Below are 27,909 nucleotides of genomic sequence, written 5' to 3'. Positions count from 1 at the left end.
AATCTAAATATGGACTTTGGTACAAGATTATTATCTACCCCATGTAAAATTTCCTGCTTTTCATAACTATGCTGTGGTTATGTAGGAGACCCTCCTTGTTCTTAGGAAATTCACATAGAAGAATTAGGGGAAAGGGGCAGGATGTCTGCAACTTACTCTCAAATATTGGTAAGTGAGTGATAAGGCAAATGTCAAACAATTGATGAATCTGGGTGAAAAGTACATGGGAGTTCCCGTAACTTTTCTGAAATTTTAAATCATGTCAAAGTAAAACATTACCAAAACATTAATTCTTTACATTTCCTTATGAAAACAAGTAGTTCTGTGGTAGTCAAGTCTCAGAATGATCAAGAAGACTAAATGTTTTGGATGTTACAGAGGCCATTAGTGGGCTTGAGGAGTTGCCATACTCTGTCCTTAGCTCTCTGTTGCTTACACTGGATTTAAAACGGATTCACTCCTTAAAGTGGAAATACTCTTGTTTCTGTGGGGTATCAGTCCCTGATGACTTCCAGCTTGAATTACTGGTGCCGTTGCTACCTAACCACAGTCCCCCGTCCCACACCCTTCTTGCCATAGTAGGTAGCTGGGCTCATTCAGTGCAGTAGTCCCATGTCTCATATTTGTTCCTTAAAGTACATGCTTTAAGAGAATAAGCCACATTGTAATAAAGAGGCTCCTAGATGACCATTTCATAGACAATGCCAAGTTCCCTAACATTCTTATGTACCCATGCAAAGTTACATAAACATATATTATTAAGTATAAGAATAAATAAATTGTTAGAAATAAACATGTAGTAAGACATGTAAAACTGGAACACAAAATCCCTTAAAAATTAAGTGTTTTCATCTTACAGCTGTAAAAATATGTTTGAAGCCCAAATTGTGGACTTTTGTGTCCCTTCTACAGTTTAAAACAAAACACGGAAGGAAATACACTTCACTATCATGACATGTAATCCACAAATTATATGTCTAACCCTTGAGCTTCTTTTAGAAACTCTCCTCACTAATTTGCCTGTGTTTTTGAATAGCAAGTAATATGTTTTCAATCATGAAAGGTTACAGGGAAATTTTTGTGGTAAAAACTGGCCTTCCACTGGCATAAAAATCATCAGTCTTACTGCAATCCTTTGGGAAATAACTTTTTTTTTCCATTATTGTCAAGCAACTTTCAAACCAGTTTAATAGCTACTGTTCTTGAGATGGCTCTTTACATCCTTTAAAACTGATGTCACTCAAGACCATGTAAGAGAAAACAATGATGGTAAGTTTCACAAAGGAGTTATTTCTTTACAATATTTTGAGAGAGAATCAAACTATGTGAAGTTTTAAAATCATAATTATCCACTGATACTTAAATGGACAATTGCCCATCCTCCAACACATCACACACTCAGACCTGAACTACTGCACTACTCTTTCACCATGGGTACAACAATCCTATCAAAGAATGCAGCCACTTTATTTTGAAATAAAATTGTATTTGATATTAATTTTTTAAAAGTATTCTTCAGGAAAAAATGTCTGGGCAGTATAAAAACTAAGTGACTTTTGTAAGTGCTCTATTTACCTCTCTTTCATTGTTTCTCTATAATTCCTCTGATTAAACACTGCTCCACTTTGTAATATGAAGTAATTTTGCACAGGAATAACAAAGTAGAGTAATGCTGTCTGATTTTCTTTCTTCTCCCTAACTCACTCTTATGTACCCTGTTTTTTGTTTGTTTGAGATACACCATATAAGGACATACCAAGTTTTCTAAAATTTAACTACAAGCATTAGTGAATTTGAGGGGAATGGAGTCTTATCAAGGCTTGGATTGGGCTTGATCACCAACTTACCATGGGAGTCAATCTCTGTCTCTTTTTTCTCATTTATGAGAGAATAAACCTCCCTGTACCTACTTTAAATTTTAGTTAAGAATACTTATGAAAACTTTTTTTTTTCAGATGACCAACTGTTTACTTCATTTCTCCCCTGCACCTAGGCTGCCAAGTACTATGAAAAACAACAACAACAACAACAACAAAATCTCAGGTTGACCAATTGGAAACTCTATAAATCCATGGAGTTCAACATCAGGAGGACCTTTGGCATTGTCTGGTGATCCTTGTACTTGTCCTTCAACAGCTCCCAAATCAGAAGGTAAACCTATTCACTCTTAACTCAAGTCGATGTTTCTACCATTCCCCCCACTCAGCCAACATCTTGCCTTCTATTTCACAAAGCAAAATAAAATCCAATAGACAGAAACAACTCTGACTTCCTGCCACTTTACCTACATCCACCCTAATCCTGACCACCTTTTTTCCTGAGCCTGAAAAAGAGGGAGCCCCAGAGCTCTGGAACCCATCCTCTCTCACTTCCTCAAGCATCTTGTTCCATCAATGATCAACTCCAATTCCCACAGACATGCCTAAGACTCCTCACCTTTAAAAACAAACAACACAATATTTTCCACCAGTTCTGCAGCCCTTCTATCAAATAGTCCATATCCACCTCATCTACTCCTCAGCTCAATGCAACCTGGCTAACTCCCTACCATTCTACCAAGGCTTCCCATCACCAAACTCAATGGTCTCCTCCATTCTTTGCTTCTGTGATCTCTCTACAGCAGTGGTCCCCAACCTTTTGTGCACCAGGGACAGGTTCTGTGGAAGACAATTTTTCCATGGACCCAGGGGGGTGGTTTCAGGGTGAAACTGTTCCACCTCAGATCATCAGGCATTAGAGTCTCATAAGGAGTGTGCACTCATAAGGAGTGTGCAAACGCACAGTTCGCAATAGGGTTTGCACTCCTCTGAAAATCTAATGCTGCTGATCTGTCAGGAGGTGGAGCTCAGGCTGTAATGCTTGCTGGCCCGCTGCTCACCTCCTGATGTGCAGCCCAGCCCGGTTCCTAACAGACCACCGTACTGGTCAGGGGCCTGGGGGTTGGGATCCCTGATCTACAGCATTTACTACTGCTGTTGTTTCCTTCTAGAAATTCTCTCCTCTGTTAGTTTCTCTCGTACCATTACTTTCTAGTTTTATTTCTTTTATTGACTCTTCTTCCCCTAAAACCTTCAAATGTTAGAACTGTCTGCCAGTGGAAGTAGAAATTGATATGACCATTTTGAAAAACACTTGATGAAATGTAAAGTTTTTTTTTTTGTTTTTTGAGACAGGGTCTCACTCTGTCACCCAGGCTGGTATGATCTCAGCTCACTGCAACCTCTGCCTCCCAGGTTCCAGAGATTCTCTCACCTCAGTCTCCCCAGTAGCTGGGACTACGGGCACATGCTACCACACCCGGCTAGTTTTTGTATATTTTGGTAGAGACGGGGTTTCACCATGTTGATCAGGCTGGTCTCGAACTCCTGACCTCAGGTGATCCACCCACCTCGGCCTCCCAAAGTGCTGGGATTACAGGCATGACCACTGTGCCTGGCCAAAATGTAAAGTTTTACATTTGTTTATGTCTTGTAGCCAAGTTATTCTACTTCTAGGAATCCATACCAAGAATTGTGATCTTAGAGAAATAATTCTCATACAGACATATTAAATGCAATGTTACTTATAATACTAATATGATACTATGCTTGAATTAATGGTAAATAGGGTGCAAAATTGTCTGTAGAATGTTGTCTCAACTATGTGGCAAATACATGCATAGTTTCTTCCTAACAGTGACTTTCTTGGGGAATGAGAATTGAATTATGGGTGAATATTACTATCTTATTGTCTTTATATATTTCTATATTTTTCAATTTTTCTACAAGAATCATGTATTTATAAATTTAGATAAAAAAAGAAACAATTTTGAGAAACAAACCAGAGGTCCAAAAGGCCTTTTTGTGAAAGATGGTATTTACCTTCACTTCTCACTGTATACATTCTCTAATAAGGTAATCTCATATACTTCAAAAGCATCAAATGTCATCATATACAGATGACTCTAACACCTATGTCCTGACTACACACCACTCTACTCTGCTTCAAAACTGTACAGTCCAGTACTTCCATCTGGCTACTAGACAATTCCATGTGATGACTCGCAAGAACAATAGCCTCAGCCTGTTATCTTACCTTCTAACCCACACTCCAAATTTTCTTTCCTCTTGCATCTCTACTCTTTGTAAACAGCACCATCGAAATCAAATACCAAAGCCAATCAATTCTACCTTCTCAACAGATATGAAAACCACGCCTCTGTGTCTCTCTTCCCACTTTCTCACTAGTCTCACTTGGACTCTTTCAACAATTTCCTAAATGTTCTCTCTACTTCCAGCTTCAGTCATGTGATTATATATCTCCTTCATTAACACCACAGTCTTCTAAAATGTAAATCTGATCAAGTCATTTCCCTAATTAAAATCCTTCAATGGCTCCCCATCACCACATAATAAAAAATCTTTAGCATAGGATTTGATGAATTTATTCTTATTCTATGGCCAACTTGCCAACTTCCTGCTCACACTTTAGTTCAAACATCTCCTTTGAAGCTTCCCTTTACCTCCCAGAAATAGTTGGGTTCCTGGGGCATGCCATCCATATCTCCATCACAGCATGGATTACACTGCTGTAATTATTTCCATGTCTGTCTTTCCCTATAGACCTGGATTACACAGGGGCAAGGAAAGGATTCTATTCATTTTTGTATCTCTAAAACCTAGCATATAGTTGATGGATAATTAACTGCTAATTGCTTAAATGAATGATTTGGCTCACAAACGAACAAAAAGTACATGATGGATTAACAAATTATGGATCTTTTTTTCCACACTTCTGAACCAATGCTCTAGAATCAATATATGCAAGATGGCAAATTTACCCAATAAATTTGTCAATAAATTATTGAAACAAACAGTAAATTCAACATTATGAAGCATGGTATCTGCTTCAAGTTCAAACAACTGTCTCGCAGTGATATTTAAAGTATGCACATTTTAAACTTAATTATTAGAATCTTCCCCCAACCTCTTATTTCCTCTTTCTCAGGAATACACTTGAAAGTCACCTTTCATAGCTACTGATTTCAAATATAGGCAAAAATTATCTTAGTTTCCTAAAAATAGAACGAAAATTCAAATACTTTTTTTACTAGCAATATCAACAACTTCAGCATACTGGAATCAGTCCAAACTAAAGAAAAATAAAATCTCCTTTTCACTCCACGGAAAGTTTCTTTTACATTAATTGCAAGCATAGGCAATAGGTAACCCTTGGGAATTTTAGCTTATTAATCAGAATCATCATTAAGATCTAACTCATAAGAGCTTACATGAAGGAATAAAAATGGATCCTGGCAGAGTAGACTAGTAAAAATTTATGAAACTCTGAAAAACAGATCTCTTCCTTACTTAGCCATTCAGAATTCCTCACAAATGAGTCACCTTCCTCCAAGAAAAGCAAAGTTCCACCTGAAATAAACCTGAATGTGAAAAGCTTGCACATCTAAAGGAATCAACTTCAGTTCTTCTCTGGGCTAAAGGGAGAAATCGTTGGCGAAGCCAATGGCAAACAACAAACAAGAAATAATTCTTGCTTCACTTTGGGATACATTATACACTTTATGCAGTGGTGACAGATTTAATTTTATTTGACAAGCTAACATCAGAATTAGTTTGTACTCCCTGTACACAGACCAACTGGGCCAGGTTAACACAGTAAAAACATTTATGGAAGTAAAAACATCCCATAAATGTGAAATTCTTGAAAGGCATCTGAGACTCAAAATAAAATTAGACAGTGATTTGAGAAGTAATAAACACAGGGTAAAGGTTGAATAGGCACAATAAAGTCCGTAACTATAGCTACAGAATACATGAATTGAAAGTAGAGAGCTGGAAGTAGAGTTTCCTGGAATGAGGGCACTGGATGAATCTGCATGCTTTAACTGTGGTCCCTATGAAGATGCCAACATATGATATACAAATGTGTATGTGTACATGTGTGAGTGTAGCTTCACTCACACACGCACACATCCCATATTTGGCAGTTACTCTTGCAGTCTCTGCAAATCCACAGAAGTCATGACACACCTTCAACTGACAATAAAATTGTTGGTTCCATCCCCGTTGGCTGCAATGAGGTTTATGATGCCATATGTAAGGTCAAAGGATTGCTACAAACCTTTAATTGCTTGCTGATTTTTGTACTGTTTCCTCCATGATTTCCTTGAGGACTCCTTGTGGCCTTTTTTAAAAACACACTTTTATTGAAGTATAACATTCATACATAAGAATGTACACATCTTTAGTACACGTAACCACTGCCTGTGCCAAGACTGTTCCCGGCACCCCCAGATACCCTCCTTTAGTCTCCTCCTAATTACTGTCCCCTCTCTCTTCTCCAAAAATAACTATTATCCTGACTTCTTACACCATAGATTAGTGTTGCTTGTTTTTGAATTCTATATAAATGAAAGCATAGAGTACGTATTGTTTTCTGTCTGGCTTCTTTTGCTCAATGTTATGATTGTGAGATTAATTCATGCTGATGTATGTAGCTGTAATTCATTCACTTTTGTTGTCATCTAGCATTCTATTGTATGAATACAATTTATTTTTCCATCCCACTGTTGATGGACACTTGTGTTTTTTCTTAGGTTTCGACTCCTACTCCTACATCTAACATAGTACTTTCCCCCTTTATTTCTACACTGCAGAAGCTGCAGGTCTAGTATTATTTCTTGCATGCCTAATATCATTCATTCACTTAAAAAAATCTTTGGCAACTATTACAAATCAAAATAGGTCTGTAGAAGCCAAAATAAATGGAGAAGAGGTCACAACAGAGTAAACAATACATGTTGTGAAACATACTCATCTCTGGAACGCACAGCACAGGGCTCTTTGGATGAGGTTGTCTGAAGCACTAACTCATGGATCCATGCTATGATAGTCTGTAGGACTAGCTTTCATTGGCTGAGAGTATATATTCATTCTTATTCCCTTGTTCTTCTTTTACTCTCATTTTTAAGGCAGGCATTTCAGAATGACAGCATTATAATGACGGTACCGAATTTTGCAGCTTTAAACAAAATGTATCTTAGTTGCCATCAATTAGAATGTGCATGCAGATGCTATTCTTGGATGATTTTTTTTTTCTTTTTGAAATAGTATAGACCACACAGCAGCTATACTATGGTCAGTGAGACCACCCTGCCTGGGAACACAAAGACTTCTGTTGTATGAGGGAGAGATATGGACAATTTCCACAAAAAGCATAGGAGCCTTCATCCTCTTCATGTCTGCTGCTCCAGATTCCAGCGCTTCACATCTCCTCAGACATCTCATCCTTTGCAGAAGACTCTCTGTCCTCTCAAATGTCTTTCTCTCTCTACGGCCTCCTTCCCATCATTACCTATTCACACTCAACTCTCTTGGCTTAAAAAGTAGCAGAAAAACAAAAACCTGTAGCTATGGTCTTCTCTCCTTTCCTTTACAACACTCTTCTTGAAAGCAGTATCACTCAGTCTCTAGTTGTTCACCCCTACTGACTAACCCACTACAAACTGTTTTCCACCTCTACCCCTCCACTGAGACCACCCTAATGAAAGTCATCAATGCCCTCTTGGATGCTGTACTTAATGGACACCTCTTCATCCTTCTCTTCCTTGGCCTTTCTCAAGTGTGCAACTTTGCTGACCCCTCTCTTCTCAACTTCCGTGATATCAGACTTTCCTGTTTTCTTCCAACCTCCATGGACACTCCTCTTCAGACTCCTCTCAGGGTCCTTATTATTCTGACTGTCCCTTAAATACAGATCTCTTTGAAGGTTCAATCCTTGGCCCTTTTCTCACATTTTATGCTCATTTCTGATCATCTAAATCTCAGAGGCATGTTCTATGAGCACTTTGATCTCAACATGAGAAGAGGTACTGGGAAATATCCTCCTTTTTCCAATATTCTTCTCAATATTCTACACATATAGTCATCCCCTCCCCCCAAGTCTGTATCACTGCTCTCTATTCCTTTCCACAGGTATGAAGCAGGGGTAGCAGAAATGTCAAGCACTTTGAAGTCCTGTCAGTCTGGCTTCAAATTCAAACTGCTTCTTAATCAGTTATGTGACTTTGGCAAAGCCATCTTCTTTCTCTGTAAACATGTGTTTCATACCCGTATAACACCTATCTTGTAGGGTTGAATAGATTATAAGAGATTAATGAGTGAAAACCACCTAACACTGCACCTGATGATGCCTAGTAGCTGCCCCAATAATTAGTTTCCTTCCCATTTTCCATTTTATGGAATCTAATCCTGTCTTCCCAACTGTAATGAATTTAAGGCAGAGCTAATCCTTTAAGAATCCTTTGGCCGGGCACGGTGGCTCATGCCTGTAATCCCAGCACTTTGGGAGGACGAGGCAGGCAAATCACCAGGTCAAGAGATAGAGACCATCCTGGCTAACACAGTGAAACCCCATCTCTACTAAAAATACAAAAAATTAGCTGGGCGTGGTGGCGGGCACCTGTAGTCCCAGCTACTCAGGAGGCTGAGGCAGGGGAATGGTGTGAACCCAGGAGGTGGAGCTTGCAGTGAGCCGAGATCGCACCACTGCACTCCAGCCTGGACGACAGAGCGAGACTCCACCTCAAAAAAAAAAAAAAAAAGACTCCTTTAACCCTATCAGACTGGTCTTCTCACTGTTCCTGAACATGTCACAACCATTCACAGAGGCACCCCTGCATGGAATGCTCTCCCTTGCCATTCTTACTTCATGCATACCTAAGTCTTATTCACATTCCAGCATTCAGCCCAATCCCTTAATCAATAAAGGCCTTCCTTAACCACCAAAGCTCAGACTCCTCAGAAATTTTCTCCACATGTGAACTGTAGAATATTGCTACTAATCATCAGGCATTTATTATATGATACTTTCGGGGGTTACACATCTTTTCATTCCATTTATCTCCAATTATTCTTGGAACGAATTATATGTAGTCCTCAGTATACACAGTTTCTAGCAAAAAGCTTTAAGTAATACCTGTTGTTTGGTAATGTTAATTGTTAATTTGTAATAACTGAGAGCATAACATCATTTAATATTTTCAACTGTTACTTTAAAATATGCATTTAGACAACTGGAATCCTAGAATGTATGACTTTAGAGGCCACATAGACCAATATTCCAGATGCACAACATCTCTTTAAAAGAACCTAATGAGTGAACCTTTAACTCCAGTTTCAATAAGTTCACTTGACCAGAAACTCATTACCTTCTTTGGGAACCATTTGATGTCTAAGTAGCAGTTCCAAAATACAACTATCAATATCAGGAGATTAACATATGATATACTGCTAAGATTTAATTCTTGAACCCTATTCAAATTCTACCAAATGCCCCAATAAATGTCCCTTATAGCAAAAGTATACAGTTCAGCATCATGCTTCACCTTTAGTTGTTATGTCTTGTTATTCTCGTTGCTTCTAGAATACTTCCTCAGTCTTTCTTGGAATTTAACATTTTTGAAGGTTACAGGCTAGTTATTTTAAAGACTGGCCTTCAATCTGAGCTTGCTAGGTGTTTCCTCTGATTAGATTCAGGTTATGCATCTTTAGCAGGAATGTCACAGAGGAAGTAATGCTGTGTTTTTCTCATTGCACCTGATCACATGGTACATGATTCTGATTTGTCCCATTTCTGACATTGTTCATTTTGATCACTTCATTAAGGTAGCATCTGTCAGGCTTCTCCACTGTAACAATAATCTTTTTTTCTTTGATATTAATTAATTGAACATTTTGTAGGGAGATACTAAGTAAATATCCCATTCCTCATCAAACTTCAAAAGTTATTTATTAGTTTATGTAAGTATGGAATCATGGTTTCCAATTTCATTTTGATGATTAAACTGACCCAGATTTAGCTAGTGGGTACTCACTTAAGCTGCTTTCTGAATCTGTTTTACATTTTTCATCATTCTTTGAGGATTTCCTTGCTTTCTGAAAATACAAGATGCCCCCGGCTCACCTTGTATTAATATTTACTTTGTGACAACCCTGGAATTACCCATTTCTCCACAAAGCCCTTATTTCTTTCAGTGGAGGATGGTACTAGGTGTGACCATTGCTATTATATTAAGGTATCACTGCTCCCAGGTCCTCACAATGGACAGAGATGGGGAATACATAATGTATGGATATAGGTGCATACACATTCACATCTATATTTACTCCTCTGTCTAGCTGTATATTGAAAACTTCTGATTCCAATCTAACTACAAAGGGTTGACTGTACTTTTCCTCTTTCCATATTTGGAGCTCTCTTTTATGACCATGAGAAACCTGACTCCATTATCCTCAACATATTTACTTGTTTGTCAATCTCCCTGTTTATCACTTATCTCCCACTGCTGTCACCAAGACCACGCCAGCACGGATGCTCTTTTTCCATACTCAGGTCCTCATGCATTGGCCCCCTCTTTACTCAACTTGGCTCCAAACTCTAATCTGGGCCCCTGTGGCTCCCCTTCCCCTGGGATGGATGCCTACCTTGCTGTGCCCCAACCCAATGGCTTTAGGACCAAATTCTTCAGGAGGAAGAGAAGAAGAGGAAGAAAAGGAGCAGAAAGATAAATCTACATCTCTTCACTTTTACCCACTGGCATGAATTCTGTCTTTTGGGGTCTCCCAGAATAAACATAATCAATTCATACGCAAGTATTTGAGGTTGGTGTTCATGTCCTGTCTTGTTCCTTCAGTCATTCCTTAAATCACATGGTTTCAAGTACCCTCAACATATTGAGCATTCTTTTCTGAATAAATCCTATTCTGTCTACATAGCTTGTAAAACTGTGTAGAGGAGGCACTTTTGGTTGCCTATCCAATATCCTATTCTGCCCCTAAAATTCCTTCTTTCCTAAAAAAGCCTGACTTTGTTCAGGTATCCACTCCCTTCCATACAGCCACATGCTGCAGGAAATGTGAAATCTATCATCAGCACCTGACTATTCAATCATGATAACCACATTCCTCTTACCAGTGGCAGGTTTAATAATGGGCATGTGACCAAATGCTAACTAATGTGACATGTAAGGAAGTCTTCTGGGGGGCTTCCTAAGCAAGGAGCACAACACAAGCAGAGAGCTCACTCTCCTTCCTCAGGACATTACTGTGCCTGGGTGAGATGCACAGAACTGTTGCAACGACCTTCCACCAGCTGAGGATGAAACCAGCACAACAAGAAGGGCAAAACCAAGGGAATCACAGACAAGTGGAGGCAGAGTCCTTAGGGACTGGCCAGAACCTCTCTTATCATTAGCCTTCTTGTTGTGTGAGATAACATGTTTCTTTTCTGTTTAAGCCAGTTTGGTTTGGTTTTCTTTTTAGCTGCCCCCAACAGCATTCTGACTGATATAGAGTGAAGCTAGCAACCACACACCCCTCCAGGAGAGGTGTGATAAGCTAGGGAACTTCCAAGTCCCTGTATTTCCTCTGACATAGCTCAAGTCAATGGTGACACATAACATAGACTACTAAGACCTCCATCTTTCTCACACCTACAACAATGTTATTTTGTATTTGTATTGTTAAATTGTTGCCCTTCAATAGAGAACTAGAGGTTTACTTCTTATTTACACTGTAAGCTTTTCCATTGTTTCAACTAGTTCAGGTCTTTTAAGTGAGAATAATAAAGGAAATTGAAGAGTTGCTACTTGATTGCAAAGCAAAAGAGCTAGGAATAGGGCAAAAACCGAATAATAAACACAAAGCTAGGAGACAGATTTTTGCCTCCATAGTAAATGTGCCACTAGACTAGTAAAAAGTCCTGACTTTCTGTGTTTCTAACTTCATGCATCTATACAACAGTGAGGAACCTCAAGATTCCCTTCCGGCATTAAAATTCTATGACTCAAGAGACTTCATCAGAGAATTCATGGCTCAGAATTTCTCTGGCTTGAAGCATAAAATGAAGAAAAGTAAATCCCCCCAAATCAGTGTTAGCCCATTAGTCATTATCAAGATTCACTTATTTCAAATCAACAGAACACTGCCCTAGGGCTACCTACTCCAAGAAACAACTCTGTTATACTATAGGGATCACGTCTGGGCTGTATTGGTGTTTATTCTTTTTTTTTTTTTTTTTTTTTTTTTTTGGAGACGGAGTCTCGCTCTGTTGCCCAGGCTGGACTGCAGTGGCGCAACCTCAGCTCACTGCAAGCTCCGCCTCCCAGGTTCATGCCATTCTCCTGCTTCAGCCTCCCGAGTAGCTGGGACTACAGGCGCCCACCACCACACGCAGCTAATTTTTTGTATTTTTAGTAGAGATGGGGGTTTCACCATGTTAGCCAGGATGGTCTCAATCTCCTGACCTCGTGATCCACCCGCCTTAGCCTCCCAAAGTGCTAGGATTACAGGCGTGAGCCACCGCACCTGGCCTGTGTTTATTCTTAGCAGAGGAAATGTGTAGAAAACACTTGCCAAATCTGCACCCTATTCACGAATGTGACAAAAAACAAACATTCAGCCATCTCCCAGACCAGAGAGATTATAGGAGCTAAATGAAAGAAAGCCCAGATAGTTAAAAATGTGTTGTCACCCTGATGTAAAGCCCTTCAATTGCTCCCCAACATACTTAAATTTTCAATCTTGGGATTTTATGTCCCAAGCCCCTTCCGCAAAGTGTGGTCCCTGATGAGTGCTCCATCTTCACCTGCCCCTACTTTGCCTGCCCCACTCTGCCCAAAGACTCTAGCCTCACTGGATACCTTTCAGTTTCAGAAACTGAGTCTATCTAAAAATATGTCTCGGCCAGGTGCCACGGTTCACACCTGTAATTCCAACACTGGGAGGCCAAGGCAGGTGTGAATCACTTGAGCTCACAAGTTTGAGACCAGCCTGGGCAACATGGCAAAACCCCGTCTCTACAAAAAATATAAAAATTAGCTGGGCATAGTGGTACACGCCTGTAGTCCCCGCTACTCGGGAGGCTGAGATAGGAGAATAGCTTGAGCCCAGGAGGTGGAGGTTGCAGTGAGCTGAGATTGTGCCACTGCACTCCAGCCTGGGCAATAGAGCCAGACCTTGTCTCAATAAATAAATAATCAATAAAAGTTATGTCTCTGTCTTCTCTCTCTTCCCTATCTGATTGTTCCCCCGCTCCCCACCTCTCCCCCAACAGGCACATATTCCGCATCCTTCTGATCTTGCTTAAAGCTATCTTCCCCATAAAGTGCCTTCCCTGTGACACACCCACATACTTGGACACGTCACTTCCATTTCCCCTATGGGGGAACTCTGCTCTTTCTCTTCATAGCACTTATTACTATTTGTAGTTATCCTTTTGTTTGTTTACTGGTTTAGTATATTCCCCTTGCTGGTTTATCAGTTCTATGAGAACAAGAACTGTGTCTATCGGGGTTGCTCCTGCATATCCAGAAAAGAATAAAGACAACGTGGTTGCCACCATACTTTCAAAGGCACCTTAATGGCATGGAAAAGCATTTAAGATACCATGCTATGTGAGAAAACAGTTTACAAAACTATATGTTGTATAAACAGGAAGATTCCAAAGTTTTGAATATGTACATTTTTTATATGTCTAGAAAAGACTGTAAAGGAAATAAATCAAGGTATTAACAAGGAGGGTGGGATTATACAGTTTTTATGGATAATCTGAGGACAGAAAAATACATACATAGTAGCTAAAACTGGATAACCATAACCATCGGGTGAAAAAATGGAAAACTTGTTGTAAGGATAAAGAATAAAGTGTGATTATCAAACGATTAAATTGATTTAATAACCAAAACAGAACTAAGAACACTGACTATCTGGATAAGTTGTAATACATTTGTTAATATGTCAGTCAGCTCACATTACAGTGATAGCCCATTTAGTTTTAATAGAACACAACTGTGGAGTGAAAAACGTTAGCCTAGGACAGTGGCTCCGAGCCTGGCTGCATATGAGACTCACCTGGGCACTAAGGAGGCTTAATAAATCACCATCTCCAGAAGACAGAGCCCGGGGAATCTGCGTATTTTAAAAGCTGGGTGATCATGACACAAAGCTGGATTTGGGAACCCCAGCCTAGGGTAAATCAAGAAGTTGAAGAAGAGGTTTCTTTTCAGTAAGAGTTTCAGATAAAATAGGAACCTGAGAGGTGGAGATGCAAACAGTAACAGATTCTGCCAATAGCAGCTGCCTACCACAAGTCAACAAGCAGTCATAAATTGCACACTGTGTGGAAAAATGCACTCATCATGTTTGGTTTGTTCAACCACACAAATAATTCAAATACCAAGGGCAGTAATATGTTTTAGAGTAGCACCTTACCTTAGAACTCAGTTTGGCCTACTTGCCTTTCCAGCCAAACACAGCAAAGCAATAAAAAATACCTCTCAGCAGAGAAGATAAAAAACAGACATCTTAAAACTCTTGCCCTATGACTGATATACCCAAGATAACCCCTCAGTCTTCATTACAACATATTAACTCCTTTTTTATACACCCTTCTAACGAGCTCGGCTGACAGCCAAAACCCAGAAAGGATTACCTTTGTAAATTAAGAGGGGAAAGGGAATTCACGGGGAGGCATACACAAAGCAACGATAGAAACTGAACCATATATTTTTAAAAGTTAATTTAGATCAACTTAGTGTGGAACGAAACATTACAAATATGACAGTAAATACCAAGGACATGAAAACAACTTTTTATAACTACAGTCATGATGATCTAAGTCATTAAGAAAAAAGAATTAAATCACATTCTTTATATTCTGCTTAAGGAAGCAAAAATGAAAAGGCACGAACATCTGAGTGCCCTCTATGTGTAAAGAACAATAAACAACCCAGCTATTATCTCATTTGATATAATAACCTTGTAGTGTAGAAATCAGTCTCATTTTAAGACCGAGCCATTAAAGGCTCAGAGAACTGAAGTAGATTTTTTAAGTTTTACTGTAGAAAGTAGCCATAGCCATGTTGAACTTTGAATAACTGAAATATTTCCTTTGCTCATTATTTTATACCATACCGCCACTTTTAAAATAATTTTGGTTACAAACATTTCTTCCTTTTCTTTTTCTTTTTTTTTTTTTTTTTTTTTGGTGTTTGCAAGAATAAAAGCCTTCTGGAAACAAAATCATCTAAAACAGTTGTTTGCAAGCTGTTTTTCCAATGTGATAGCATTTTTTCCCAAATGACATATTCCTTGGAACCCCACTATGCAGGAGCAGAGCTGCTCTGTTAAAAGCACTAGAGTGCCAGGGCCTGAAGCCCTACTCCACCTCTACCTGTAATCCAAGACTGCTCCTCAGGCACCTCCATGACCCAGGACACGACAGATTACAGATTTTTTTTAAAAGCACCAATCTAAACAAGCTTAGTCCCTAGATTTGCTGTGTAAAGGCATGTCCCTTAGAAACACTTACCGAATGACACAAAGCTATATAAAGGCATCACAATGCTGTGAAAAGTTTGGTAGTATGGTAAAATGTCTTTAACTGGCTAAGGCAAGCAACATCATGAGACTGCTCAAGATTACAGTGCCACTAATGTTTCCTGCTTTGTTGTACGGTGTCAAGCTTCACATGTCTGAGTTCTACGAATGAAAAAAAAAAAAAAAAAAAAAGGAGAGAAATGTCTACCATTTCACAAAGGCCCAAAATCTATTTTAGTGGTTTTTCCAAGAGCAATGGTAATTTCATTTTTCCTGCATTACCAAAAACTGGAGTTATTACAGAAAAATCAGATTATATACATAAAATAGAATACATTAAAAAGCATACATAAAATATAGTAAATGCATAGTTCAGCCAAGAATCAAAGATGCAGAAGTACTATGCATTTATTTGTTTATTCCGTGATAGAGGTGAAAATATTTTGTCCTTAATGCCTGGAAATAAGCCTTGGGAGATAAGACTTTGTCTTGCCCTTAGAACTTTGAGTGTAGAGGTAGGACATAAATATAAACCGATAGGAAACGTTGAATGCAATTAAAAAAAACAGTTGTACTCACTGACATTTAAACTATTCTAGACATTTTTTGAATTGTTTATAGGTTTTTGTCTTAATAAGACGGAACACGGGATAAGATGGCAGAATCAGGTTAACTCAATCTCATTATCAAGTACTATCCTTATAATAAACTTAAAATGACCTAAATATCTGTAAAACCCAAAGCTGATATATGACCAATGATGGGGTTTATCCAAAATAAATATGTTGTTGGGTTTTTTTCATGGGGTTTGACTTTTAATTGACTATAAAATTTATCTTGACTTTATATTGGACACAAAGCAACAGTCTGAGATAGAACCATTTGGGATAACCCGGCGTTGCTACAGATGATCCTCTATTGTACAAGTTACTCAAAGCCGACTTTGTGGTCAGAGGCGAAATTTGTTTGCTTCATTGTTTTAGATTAAGCCATTTTTTTTTTGACAAATTCATTTGCTTCTACTGCATATGTGAACCTTGTGAATATACAGTAAGTGGTAATGGGTTTTTTCCCAAGACTTAACAATATAACTGTGAGAGATATGAGGAGAGGAGGAATAAAAGGAAAGCTGTGTTTGTTCCTTGGTGTGTTTATCCATCTATTCCAGGAGGTTCTTTTAGAACTCTGAACTGGCCTGTGGCTTTTTCTGAAAAACCTATGTTCAGGAGTAAACAATCTTTTTATTAAAGCAGAATAGCTTTACTAGAGTTAATGCTTTAATCTCATTAAAGTGAAATCCATTTCTATATTGTGTATCAAGGAGCAGAAATGTGGGAAAATAAAGGCAATCCCATGCTGGAATAATTGTAACTAGTCCCATGTGGGCAGCTGTGCCTGGAATACAAACTGGGATATCTTCAGGAATGAGGCTAAGACAATGAGGAGCCTGGAAGGTGGACAAAATATCAAGAGGAACTAGCAGATGTTCTTGATTCCCTTCTCCATCAACTGAAGTCACTTACAGGAACCCTTCACTTAAAAAATGATCTACTTTCCAAAACCAGACCATTCTATTTCAATAACAATGTTGAAAACCATGATTAGAGTCATAGTCTGGCTCTCTAGTGTCTCTCTTTTTATTTTTCATTTTTTTACAGACAAGGTATCACTATATTGCCTAGGCTGGAGTGCAGTGGCTATTCACAGGCGTGACCATAGTGTCAAACCCATAGGCTTGAGCAATCCTCCTGCCTCAGCCTCCCCAGTAGCTGGGACCACAGGCATGGGTCATTGCACCTGGCTCCTCAGTAATGTCCCTTTAACCCAAATGTTAGGGCCACAGTATTCACCACACACACTGGGTGCTGTGTCTTGGAAGTTCTGTAATTGAGCATAAAATAAAAGAAGAAAAAAAAATTCTCTCTCTCTTCTAGACCCAAAGATAAACCAGAGACACAGTTTTTAATTGAGCAAAGTTTTCGTCAGGTACCCTCCCCTCTCTGTCATCAGGACCTGCCTCCCCAAGAATGAACTAACCTTATACTACCTGCTGCCCGTCCCTTCCCACAAGGGTTCAGTTCTCTATCCCAGGTCTGCCATATCCCTGAACAGTAACATACTGTAAAGTTATTTCTCAAAAATGAAATTCTCTACTCCTTATTCTAACTGATGCCACTGAGGCATGAGAAAGAAATTAACCAGACTGAGCAGATTTACACTAACGTGCTTGTGCTGCATTAGAAGTATTTGACTTTCTAAGGGGATTCTTATCAACCTAACTCAATCTCTAGTTGGGAGAATTTGGGGCAGCATAAGACAAGAATGAAAGAAGTGCAGACAATGTGGGGGAAAATATTTTTGAGCAATGGAAGCTGGCTAGCAGCACAGCCAGCCCACGCATGCTTAAAGTGAGTGGAGAGAGAAGAAAAGAAGGCCAGGATGGCTCAGGCCACAGGGCAGGGGGAGGAAGGACTGTTTCCAAATGAAAGACTATGTCTACTTCAACAAGGGTCTGCTGACATTCTACCTCTTCCATAGGGCATTTTTTACCTACTCCCAATGCCATTTTTTCCTTTTCTGAATTCCCTCATAATATAGTACATACATATAGACAGCTCTTAATTATATTGTCATCAGTTCTCTTTTCTAAAAATATGATATATTGATTCCTTCTCTGTAGGAAGCCCTTAAAAGAATGGATTGTCTTGGGAGGCCAAGGCAGGTGAATCATGAGGTCAGGAGTTTGAGACCAGCCTGGCCAACATGGTGAAATCCCATCTCTACTAAAAATACAAAAATGAGCTGGATGTGGTGGCAGGTGCCTGTAATCCCAGCTACTCGGGAGGCTGAGGCAGGAGAATTGCTTGAACCCAGGAGGCGGAAGTTGCAGTCAGCTGAGATCACGCCACTGCACTTCAGCCCAGGTGACAGTGTGAGACTGTCTCAAAAAAAAAAAAAAAAAAAGAATTGTCTGTGCTATTCATTTGAGCTCAATCATATTTCACTTTATATTGATCCATTTATTAAGGTATCTCTTACTCCCAATTAAGCTATCCCTCAAAGAGTAACTTTATTAAAAGTAACCCCCACCAAAGTACCCAACCCAGCACTAAGCACACTGTAAGAATTCAAGTAGTTGGCCGGGTACAGTGACTCACGCCTGTAATCCCAGCACTTTGGGAGGACAAAGCGGGCAGATCACCTGAGGTCAGGAGTTCGAGACCAGCCTGGCCAACATGGTGAAACCCTGTCGCTGCTAAAAATGCAAAAATCAGCTGGGCATGGTGGCAGGCGCCTGTAATCCCAGCTACTCAGGAGGCTGAGGTAGGAGAATTGCTTGAACCCAGGAGATGGAGGTTGCAGTGAGCCGAGAGATCGTGCCACTGCACTCCAGCCTGGGCGACAGAGCAAGACTCCGTCTCAAAAAAAAAAAAAAAAAAAAGAATTCAAGTAGTTGCTAGCTTTAATACCAGGAGATTATATGAAAAACACACAGGGTCTATAGATAATGAGGAAATTGGTTATAGATTTAAAAAACAAACAAGCAAAAAAAACTCTAGACTTAAAGTCTATTCCCTAGCAATAGTGCCTAGATGTTACAAACCTTCACGGAGGCTGAGAACAGTGACATGCAGAATAAAATAGTTTAGAAATCTCTTAAATATGAATATATTTCATTTTCCAAAGAGTTTTAAACGATTTCTAGAAATTAAATAGTGATACCTGGAGGGAATGTGATTATGAGAATGCATAGGGTGATAGTTACAGAGTGAATTGGGAATAGCAAGGGCATTTTTGGTCCACAGGGCTGGACCAGGGAATGGAGCAGAGACAGAGGGGTACCCACTGAGTATCTACTATGCTTCAGCCACCACCATAGGTATTTGACACATATTTTAAATGTGCTATAATTTCACAAGAACACATCATCTTTATAGATGAAAAAACTGAGGCTCAAAGAAGCTAAGTCACTTGTCCAAAGTCACACAGGTGGTAGTAAATGAACAAAGACAAGATTAAGGTCCAGATTTGTCTATTTCCAGTGTTCTTGCACTCTCTGCTAGGTAATCTGAATTCCCTAGTTTGCGCCATTGCAAACTTTCATCCTTGCCCCCCAAATAAAATCAAAACAAACAAAAAAGACAAAACTTTGTCTTAGTGAGGGAGGAAGAAATGACAAGGAAGAGATGAAAATATCTAGCTCTCTAGCAGTTATGGGGTCAGGGTAGGGAGGTGAGGCCATTTGGGAAGGATTCAGGAAGAGTTAGCATTAGTTGAGTGAGAATTATATACCAGGCACTTGCTGAACATGTGATTTCATCTCAATAACCCTAAAAGGCGATCATTTTACATATAAGGAAATGAGGCTTAGGGAAGCCTATGCTAAGAGGAGTATGCTCAGCTGAAGCTGAGATTTGAACTTGGCCATTTAAGTCTCAGAGCCTGTGCTCTTTCCATGATTCCCTATTGGAAGCATGCTTTTGATTCTCTTCTCCCACAAATGCTCTTTTTCCCACAAATGCTCAAAACTAAAGTTTGGAAAACATTGTTCTATTCAAGAGATCTTGGCTGGGTTCGGTGGCTCAGGCCTGTAATCTCAAAACTTTGGGAGGCTGAGGCGGGCGTATCACTTGAGCTCAGGAGTTTGAGACCAGCCTGACCAACATAGCAAAACCCCATCTTTACTAAAAATACAAAAAAAAAAATTAGCTGGGAGTGGTGGTACGTGCCTGTAATCCCAGCCACTAGGGAGGCTGAGGCATGAGAATCGCTTGAACCTGGGATGCAGAGGTTGCAGTGAGCCAAGATCGCACTACTGCACTCCAGCCTGGGCAACAGAGCGAGGCCCTGTCTCAAAAAAAAAAAGAGATCTAGCCAGTAATTACATTGTAGTTGAACTGAAAGAAGCCTGCTTCCTACAGGAAATAAAACTGTCATCCAAATCAAGGCATCTAATAAATGATAAAGGAAAGACATACAATGCATATTTTAAAATGCTGTTACCCTCTGACCCCATTATGAATATAGTTGGCATTTTTATAGGCCATGTCGGTGAGGCTCATGAACAGGTAATCTACCCAGTGGAGCTGGAGCCACTGCTGACAGTAAAGTTCCCTGACTTAGCAGTGGCTGGGCAATAATACAATGACCCAAACCAGTTCCAGTGGCAGCACCACAAATGGGTACTAGAGAATTATCATTAAATGAGGTCACTCCTAGAGATAGTGTCCATTTTGCTTAGCTGACTCACACTTAGGTGAGAATGTCAACGAACAGCTCTCCACATAGAGCTAATATGGAGATCACTAAATAAACACATTTCTAGCTACATCAGATTCAACATTTTTGTCTCAAAGTTAAGCAAAGAGCCAAAGTGTATCTCTTTAATGTAAAAGTAGTTCTCAAATACAAAAAAAAAAAAAGATTAGCCAGGCTTGGTGGTGTGCGCCTGTAGTCCCAGCTACTCAGGAGGCTGAAGTAGGAGGGTTGCTTGAGCTGGGGAAGTCAAGGCTGCAGTGAATCATGATTGTGCCACTGCACTCCAGCCTGGGTGACAGAGTGAGACCTCGTCTAGAAAAAAGAAAAAAGAAAAGGAGATCCCATCAGAACCTGCAATGAAATGAACCAGTAGCAACTTCTAAGTGCTTGATTCCACCCACATCTGGCTCTATTTGGGAACTAAATTCAGCAGAAGTCTCCAGGGTCAAGAAATGACCCTGAATAAAAATAGTCTCGGAAATCTGTCACGGAGTAGGAAAGGAAACCAGGCAGCAGGGTGATTCACTCCAAATGGCAGCTCCAAAACCCAAATTCCCATTTTTGTCCCAATATGAAGCCAATGTACAAAACAGGCAGAGAGCAAACTGTCCTTTTCCAAAGGCCTTCAAAAGAGGTTGCCAAAGAATTTCACATGGAAGCCAAAAAGATTTAGTGTGCCATTCACCTCTCCTATAAATCTAACTAGAGCTATTTCTAACTAGAGCCCTGAACCAATGGCAGGTTTACATTTACTTGAAGACCACCCAGGGTATCTATGGGTTTTTTTCCCTGGCAAGCAAGAGAAACCCTTTGTCCCACCAAATTTTCCAAATGACCAAACAGCCACAGAGAAAGAATACAGGGGTGGTGTGGTGAGTATGTGTGTGTCTGTTTCCTGCCTTTCTTCTAATCTATAACTCACTGCCCCAACACACAGTTAAGTTCTATTAAAGTACAGTATTTTGAGAAGATTGTCTGCTAAAAAAAAAAAAAAAAGAAATAATTCCATTGGTTGAAGACCAATCAGCCAACATTTGAGTACTCAGTTAATTCATTTTAAGATGTATTAAACATGAGGAAGGGCAAATTCTGTAGCATCACAGAAAACGCAAAAGGATTAAAGGTAGGTTTGCTTCACAGCCACTCACTTGCACCTTCCCCTTCCAAAGCCTTGCATCTTATTCTGCATTCATGATTTACATTCTTTTTCTTAAAGGTGGTTGCCCCCAAGCATTATGAGGTTCAAAGCACCAGAAAACCTGGATCTACCTCTGAACAGGCTATCTGCCTTTGAGGATTCCATAGGTTGGTGAGGAAGCAACCTATGAATATGATAAATTCTCTGTTATGAATAAATGTCCATGTATCCTGAGAGCACATGAGAATGTGACATTGACCTGTTTTGGGGGATTGGGAAAGATTTCTCACATCTGGTCTTGAAGGATGAGTAAGAGTATGGCAGGCAGGGAATGAGGGCAGAGATGAGGAAAGGAGGACATTCCAGGGGGTGAAAACAGCAAGAGCCAGTGGCTCTCAGCTAGGGATAATATTGCATGCATGTGAGCACAAAGACACAAAGAGGAGTGGAGTTGTTGACATCTAGTGAGTAGAGGCCAGGGATGCTTCTAAACATCCTACAACACACAGGACAGCCCCTACAACAAAGTCTAAAATGTCTAAAATGTCAATAGTGACAAGGCTGAAAACCCCAGGTCCAAGCAAAGGTACAAAAGACATGCTGTGTTAGATTAAAAAAGAGGAGTTGCATGGAGCTTTGGCACGCACAGTGCTTCAGATGATTGCTTTTATGGAAGACAAAACCCAGTAAGAAAAGAGAGGGTGAAAAATTAAATTTCTGAGAAGCCAAGATATCAGACTGAATAGATGCTTTACTCTCAAAACAGGAACCAATAACAAATAAAGTTAAGAAACTGGACCTCTGGAAGTCTAACGTATATTTCATTGTCCTATAAAATGGAAAGCATTTCTGTCAAGGACACCGTCCGTGGCTCAAGTCCACTCCTGAGCAGTAGCCTGCATTCTTCCTTTCACGCACATGGCTGAGAGTGAGGAGTGTGCGGAGTAAGGAGCACACCGAGGAGCAGATGCAAGCAGCTTGCCCTGGCAGGACTCTCAGAGGGAGGGTGCAAAGCTGATGTTAATGCTGGAAGAACTCACGTATAGGAATGGCCCATGCAAGGAGAAAAGGAACTAATGAGCTCCACATCCAAAAAGGAAGTGGCTACAGAGAAAGCAGAACATGGTAGGACAGGGATGCTGTGGTTAGGGCTTCAAGTGGTCATCAGGGTTGCTGGCAGGAACTGCTCCTGACCATGGAAGCAGGCAGGACTCATACAGGGGTCTTACTCCTGAGCAGAGATCCTTGGAAATTGGAATGAGGAACTTATCACCACCACCTCCATCTCCACCAAAAAGGCAAAAGAAATATCCCCCAACAAGAGACTTCTGGGAGGGAAAGAAGGAGCCCTCACAATACAAGCAGGTTTTGTTATAAAGCAAGGAATATAAATTGAAGCTCCTTCTCAGATATTCCAGGGTTTTGTTAGAACACAAGCAGGTTTTATTTATTTATTTATTTTGAGACAGAGTCTTGCTCAGTCACCCAGGCTGGAGGGCAATGGTGCAATCTCGGCTCACTGCCAGCTCCGCCTCCCAGGTTCACGCCATTCTCCTGCCTCAGCCTCCCAAGTAGCTGGGACCACAGGCGCCCACCACCACGCCTGGCTAATTTTTTTTGTATTTTTAGTAGAGACAGAGTTTCACGGTGTTAGCCAGGATGGTCTCGATCTCCTGACCTCGTGATCCGCCCGCCTTAGCCTCCCAAAGTGCTGGGATTACAGGCGTGAGCCACCGCGCCCGGCCGCAGGTTTTGTTATAAAGCAAGAAATATAAGTTGAAGCTCCTTCTCAGATATCCTAACTCGCACTAATCCACATCACTCTTTTACTCTTGCCCCATCCAGACACACATCTAGGTCAATCTTTAAAAGTAAAAATGGTAGGAGAAAGTTCTGTCAATTGTGGCAGTTGTCTAAAAATCAAGCTTTAGCTCCAAGAGGGAAAAAGAAGGCCAGATTAATAGCAAAACAAGAAGATAATTCTAAAAGGACAATGCCACATAAGCTTTAAAAAAAAAAAAGTAACAAGCATTTTTCCCTCTCTACAAAAAAATGTTGTCACGAAGGAACGTACTCTGTACCCAGCATTATGCTAGGTGCTGCTGTTGAGAAAACACAGACCCATGAAGCACCTGCAGCCTTGAGTGCTTGACTATTACATGACTTAAAGGAAGGAAGCAGGCCTTGCAGAAGAGCCAGGTGGGAAGGGAGGACAGGACATTCCAGACTGGGGAGTAAGAGCAGGAACTACAGCTTGGGAGGGCAGGAGTCATGAGGTACAAGCACACATGGGAATTTCACTCACACATCCATATATACCAATGGACCAAACACGCTCAATTTCAGCTATATACAACCAGAAATATGTGCCCAACCACCAATATTCCAGGGGACAAAAACACTTCAACATCACAGAACAGCACCTGGATTACGCAGTGGTGGGTTTCTGGTCACCTTCTGCAAAGTGAAAGGAAAGAGAGGACTGTTTTCTGTCTGGGTCAGAATTTATAGTTTGAGAGGAGGGTAAGGGTGCTACCCTTTGCTGGCACTGTGTTTATGGCTACAGGGAACCAACTATTTTAATTTATAAGTAAGTCATGAACAATCACCGATCTGTACAATGAGAACCACAGCCAGTTCTCAGAGTCATCAAGGACACACAGATGAGATACATACAAATACATATACATCTGTACACCCAGGATTTTGAATGATGTGGAGATTGGGTATAAAGGTAGACCTAAAAACCTGGGCCTTAGCCAATGGCCATATGGAGAGCTGGTGATTCCTCCCACCTCTCCACAACACCAACCACTTCCCTTCCAAACAACTTAACTTATTCACTGTCACCCAGAGTCAGCTTTCATGCCGCCAACCCCTGCTTATGCTGCTTAATCCACCTGGAATGCTCTCCAGCCACGAGTCCACCTTTACAAATCCTACCCATCCTTTGGAACTCAGCTCAACTCCTCTCTTCCTCTATAAGGTGTTTTGGAGTCAACCTAAGGTATCTCTCTCTCTTCTGAACTTCCAGAACAATTTCTATAATTACTTGACAAATAATCACCTAAGCTTTATAAGGCTTTTATCTTCTCTTTCTTTTCCTTTCTTTCTTTTTTCTTTTATCTTTTCTTTTCTCTCCTTCCTTCCCTTCCTTCCTCTTTATCTGTCTCTGTCTCTCTCTCTCTGTGTGTCTCTGTCTCTCTCTCTCTTTGTGTCTCTGTCTCTCTCTGTTTTCTTTCTTCTTTTTCTTCTAAGAGACAGGGTTGTGCTCTATTACACAGGCTGGAGTACAGTGGTGTGATCATAGCTCACGGCAGCTTTGAACTCCTGGGCTCAAGCAATCCTTCTGTCTCAGCCTCCTGATGTTGTTTTCTTGAACTATTCTTTAAATCAATAGAAAATTCCACCTTTCTCCATGTCTTCATTGAGATGTCACCTCTTTGAGAGGTAAGCAGCACATCTTGTAGTTCTTTGGATACTCCTAGCTTATCTCCTAGAGTACCTTGCACACAGTAGAATTAAATTGCAGCATTCGGCCGGGCATGGTGGCTCACACCTATAATCCTAGTGCTTTGGGAGGCCAAGATGGGAGGATTGCTTGAGGCCAGGAGTTCAAGAACAGTCTGCTCAACATAGCAACTCTAAGGGCCCATCTCTAAAAAATATAAATATAAATATAAATAAATTGCAGCATTCTCTTCTGTACACATAGGAGTTGTTAGGCTCACCTTAGTAATCTATCTTGAGATTCAAACTTCACACTTAAGAGACTTAATGCTTTAAAAAAAAGCAGAAATTCTACGTGCCTTCCCTCAATTTACTTTTTAAAAACCACTAGAGTTTTAATTCTATTACAGAGGAGTAGTCCTACAAACTAATGTAGCCTTGTTAGACTCTATGCCTTCAATTTCAAATTCTGAAAATTCTGCAAAAGCTCTGGCTAAGCCCATGTATTTGCTGGAGGTGAAAGATGGAGGTTAAAATGAAAGGCTTCATATTCAACTGTTACTACAGGGTCTTGTATACAGTATGTACATAATAAATGTACCAATGTCTGAAAAACTGAAATGATTATAACTGAGAGTGTCAAAATTATAAAGGCATTTCTCAAAGCACACAACTTATTTCCTGTGGGGGAGGGGAGTAGAATCTCTTAATTTAAAACAACCTTAATCTATGAAATTGCTATGTAACTTACCCCTTTATCTATTTTATGTGCACTTGGGAAAACTTAAAACAGTTTTACTAATATGGATTTGCCAGGCACTAATCTTTGAAGTATGTATACACATATTATTAATAATTCATTTAACCCTCAGGACAACCCCAATCCTACAGACGGGAAGACTGAGGCACAGAGAGGTTAAGTAACTTGCTCAAAGATCACAGCAAGAATGCAGTGGAACTAGAATTTGAATCTCAACAGTCTGACTCTTAATCACTATGATAATGGGTATTGGTTATAGCTGATGTAGAGGTATATCATTTTGATTAATATTTGGGGTGCTTTCTATAAAAGTTGTACATCCAAACCTTGATCAGAAATGTAACATCCTATCATTATGCTGGTATGTAATCAACCTGATTGACCCCTGTCAACTGGATTGACAGGGGTAGTTAATACTGAAATTAGGGTTAAGCACCCAAGCCTAGATTATGACTTTCACTTTATAAGCTTAAGGAATGATGTTTAGCTATAAACCCTAGAAGAAATGGAGCCAAAGCTTGCAGGGAAACATACACACGCACACCAAAACTCAGCTATTTTGAAATTCCACTTACTTTAATGTTTAAGTCAAACTACTTTAAAACTGTTTACATATTACTCTATCAAGGGTGAAATAATCGCATGTAAAGGGCTTTCTAAAACAAATCCACATCTTGGAAGCCCATTTTGGGGCGTTGAGTTGTGACTACGTTCTCCAGGATGTTAATAACACAAGAGCTCCATCCACTAACTCCTTGAAAAAAACCAAAACCATGAACGTCTTGTCAAATTCAGACAGTTTATCTTGGCACTGGCAAGTACAGCAGTCTCTTCGATGTCTGGAAACGTGTCTAATTACGTTTAGAGAGTAACTAAAAAAATAGCCAGTGTCCCGGAACAGACAGCTCAGGGATCACTCCATAGCATCCTGAATGACAGGATGGAACTACGCCAGGAGGAAAAAAAAAAGAAGAAGGGCGAAGAAAGAAAGAAAAGCAGCAAGTGTAAAGCCGGGATGAGACGCCAGCCTCTCTCCAAAATAATCCTCCAGTCCTCCTAGGGCCTTCGGGGCCACCGCAACTCTCGTTCAAGTTATTTCCCTTCAGTTTCCATGAGGTCACCGGCCCGCCCACATCCCTCACCTGGCGCGGGGAAGCGCGCCCTCCCGCGCGGCACACCCCCTGCACCTAAACCCCGGACAGCGCCCAGGGCTCCCCTCTCAGGGAAGCGCGGCCCTTGAGCTCGACACGCCCCCCGCACCCCAAAGCGGCCGCACCCCAGGGGCGTCCGCTCTCGGGAAAGCGCAGCCGCGGAGCTCGGCAGACCCCCGGACACTGCAGCCCGGCCGCGCCTCCATCCCTGGAGCTTGGGCGCCCCCGACACCCCGGATCCGGCCGCGCCCCGAGGCGCCCCCTCTCGGGAAAGCGCAGCCTCGCGCCCCTGCGCGCGGCCGCTCCGCCCTCACCTGAGCCTGAGGTTGGCCATGAACTCGGGCATGGAGACGGTGTCCATCAGCACGAAGTCTGCCTTGCCGAATTCCAGGCTCTCCTGCTCCGCCATGGCGCCAGCGCGGGGGCTCAGGTGGGCGCGCTCGGGCCTCCGGGGCCGCTCCGTGGGCCCGCGATGAGCTCGGGAGGGGCCGGGGCGAGGCCGCGCCGCGAGGCTACGGGGAGGGGGCGCGCACGCCGCTCGGCGGGTCCGGGCCGGACGGAGGCCGCCTCGCTGCTCCTCGGCGCCTTCTCGGCCGGCGCGGCTCCGAACGGGACGCGCCCGACAGTTTCCGCTCCTCCCGCCGCGGCTGCCGGGCGCTGTAGGGGCCGGGACACCGAGACGGAGACGGCGGCGGCTGGTCCCGCCTCCAGCCTGGGGCTCGTCCCGGCTCCGCCCCGCCCGGGCCTCCCGGCTCCGCCCCTCCCGGCCCACTG

General features: G+C 41.2%; 2 protein-coding genes across 11 annotated transcripts in view; one reads left to right on the top strand and one right to left on the bottom strand.

Moving 5' to 3' along the window:
• MYO1D (myosin ID) overlaps nt 1-27,909 on the bottom strand; it is a 383,024-nt gene extending 355,115 nt beyond the window's left edge. For 3 of the 9 annotated variants that reach the window (XM_055101291.2, XM_063599124.1, XM_034942108.3), the window contains exon 1: nt 27,450-27,900. In XM_055101291.2, the coding sequence (XP_054957266.1) occupies nt 27,450-27,544 (95 nt within the window). In that variant the 5' untranslated portion in view covers nt 27,545-27,900. Of the gene's footprint in view, nt 1-27,449 lie in introns of all 9 variants that reach the window. The other 6 variants (XM_063599126.1, XM_034942110.3, XR_008621644.2 and 3 more) reach the window with 5 other exon arrangements.
• LOC129394401 (histone H2A.N) overlaps nt 1,163-27,909 on the top strand; it is a 50,048-nt gene continuing 23,301 nt past the window's right edge. For both annotated transcript variants that reach the window (XR_008621646.2, XR_008621645.2), the window contains exon 1: nt 1,163-27,565. The gene's annotated coding sequence lies outside the window, so the exon portion shown is untranslated. The remainder of the gene's footprint in view (nt 27,566-27,909) is intronic.

This window comes from Pan paniscus, chromosome 19 (assembly GCF_029289425.2).
Source record: "Pan paniscus chromosome 19, NHGRI_mPanPan1-v2.0_pri, whole genome shotgun sequence".
NCBI classification, from domain to species: Eukaryota; Metazoa; Chordata; class Mammalia; order Primates; family Hominidae; genus Pan; species Pan paniscus.
Note: the sequence above shows the minus strand (reverse complement) of the source record. Positions and strands in the feature narration are given on the sequence as shown.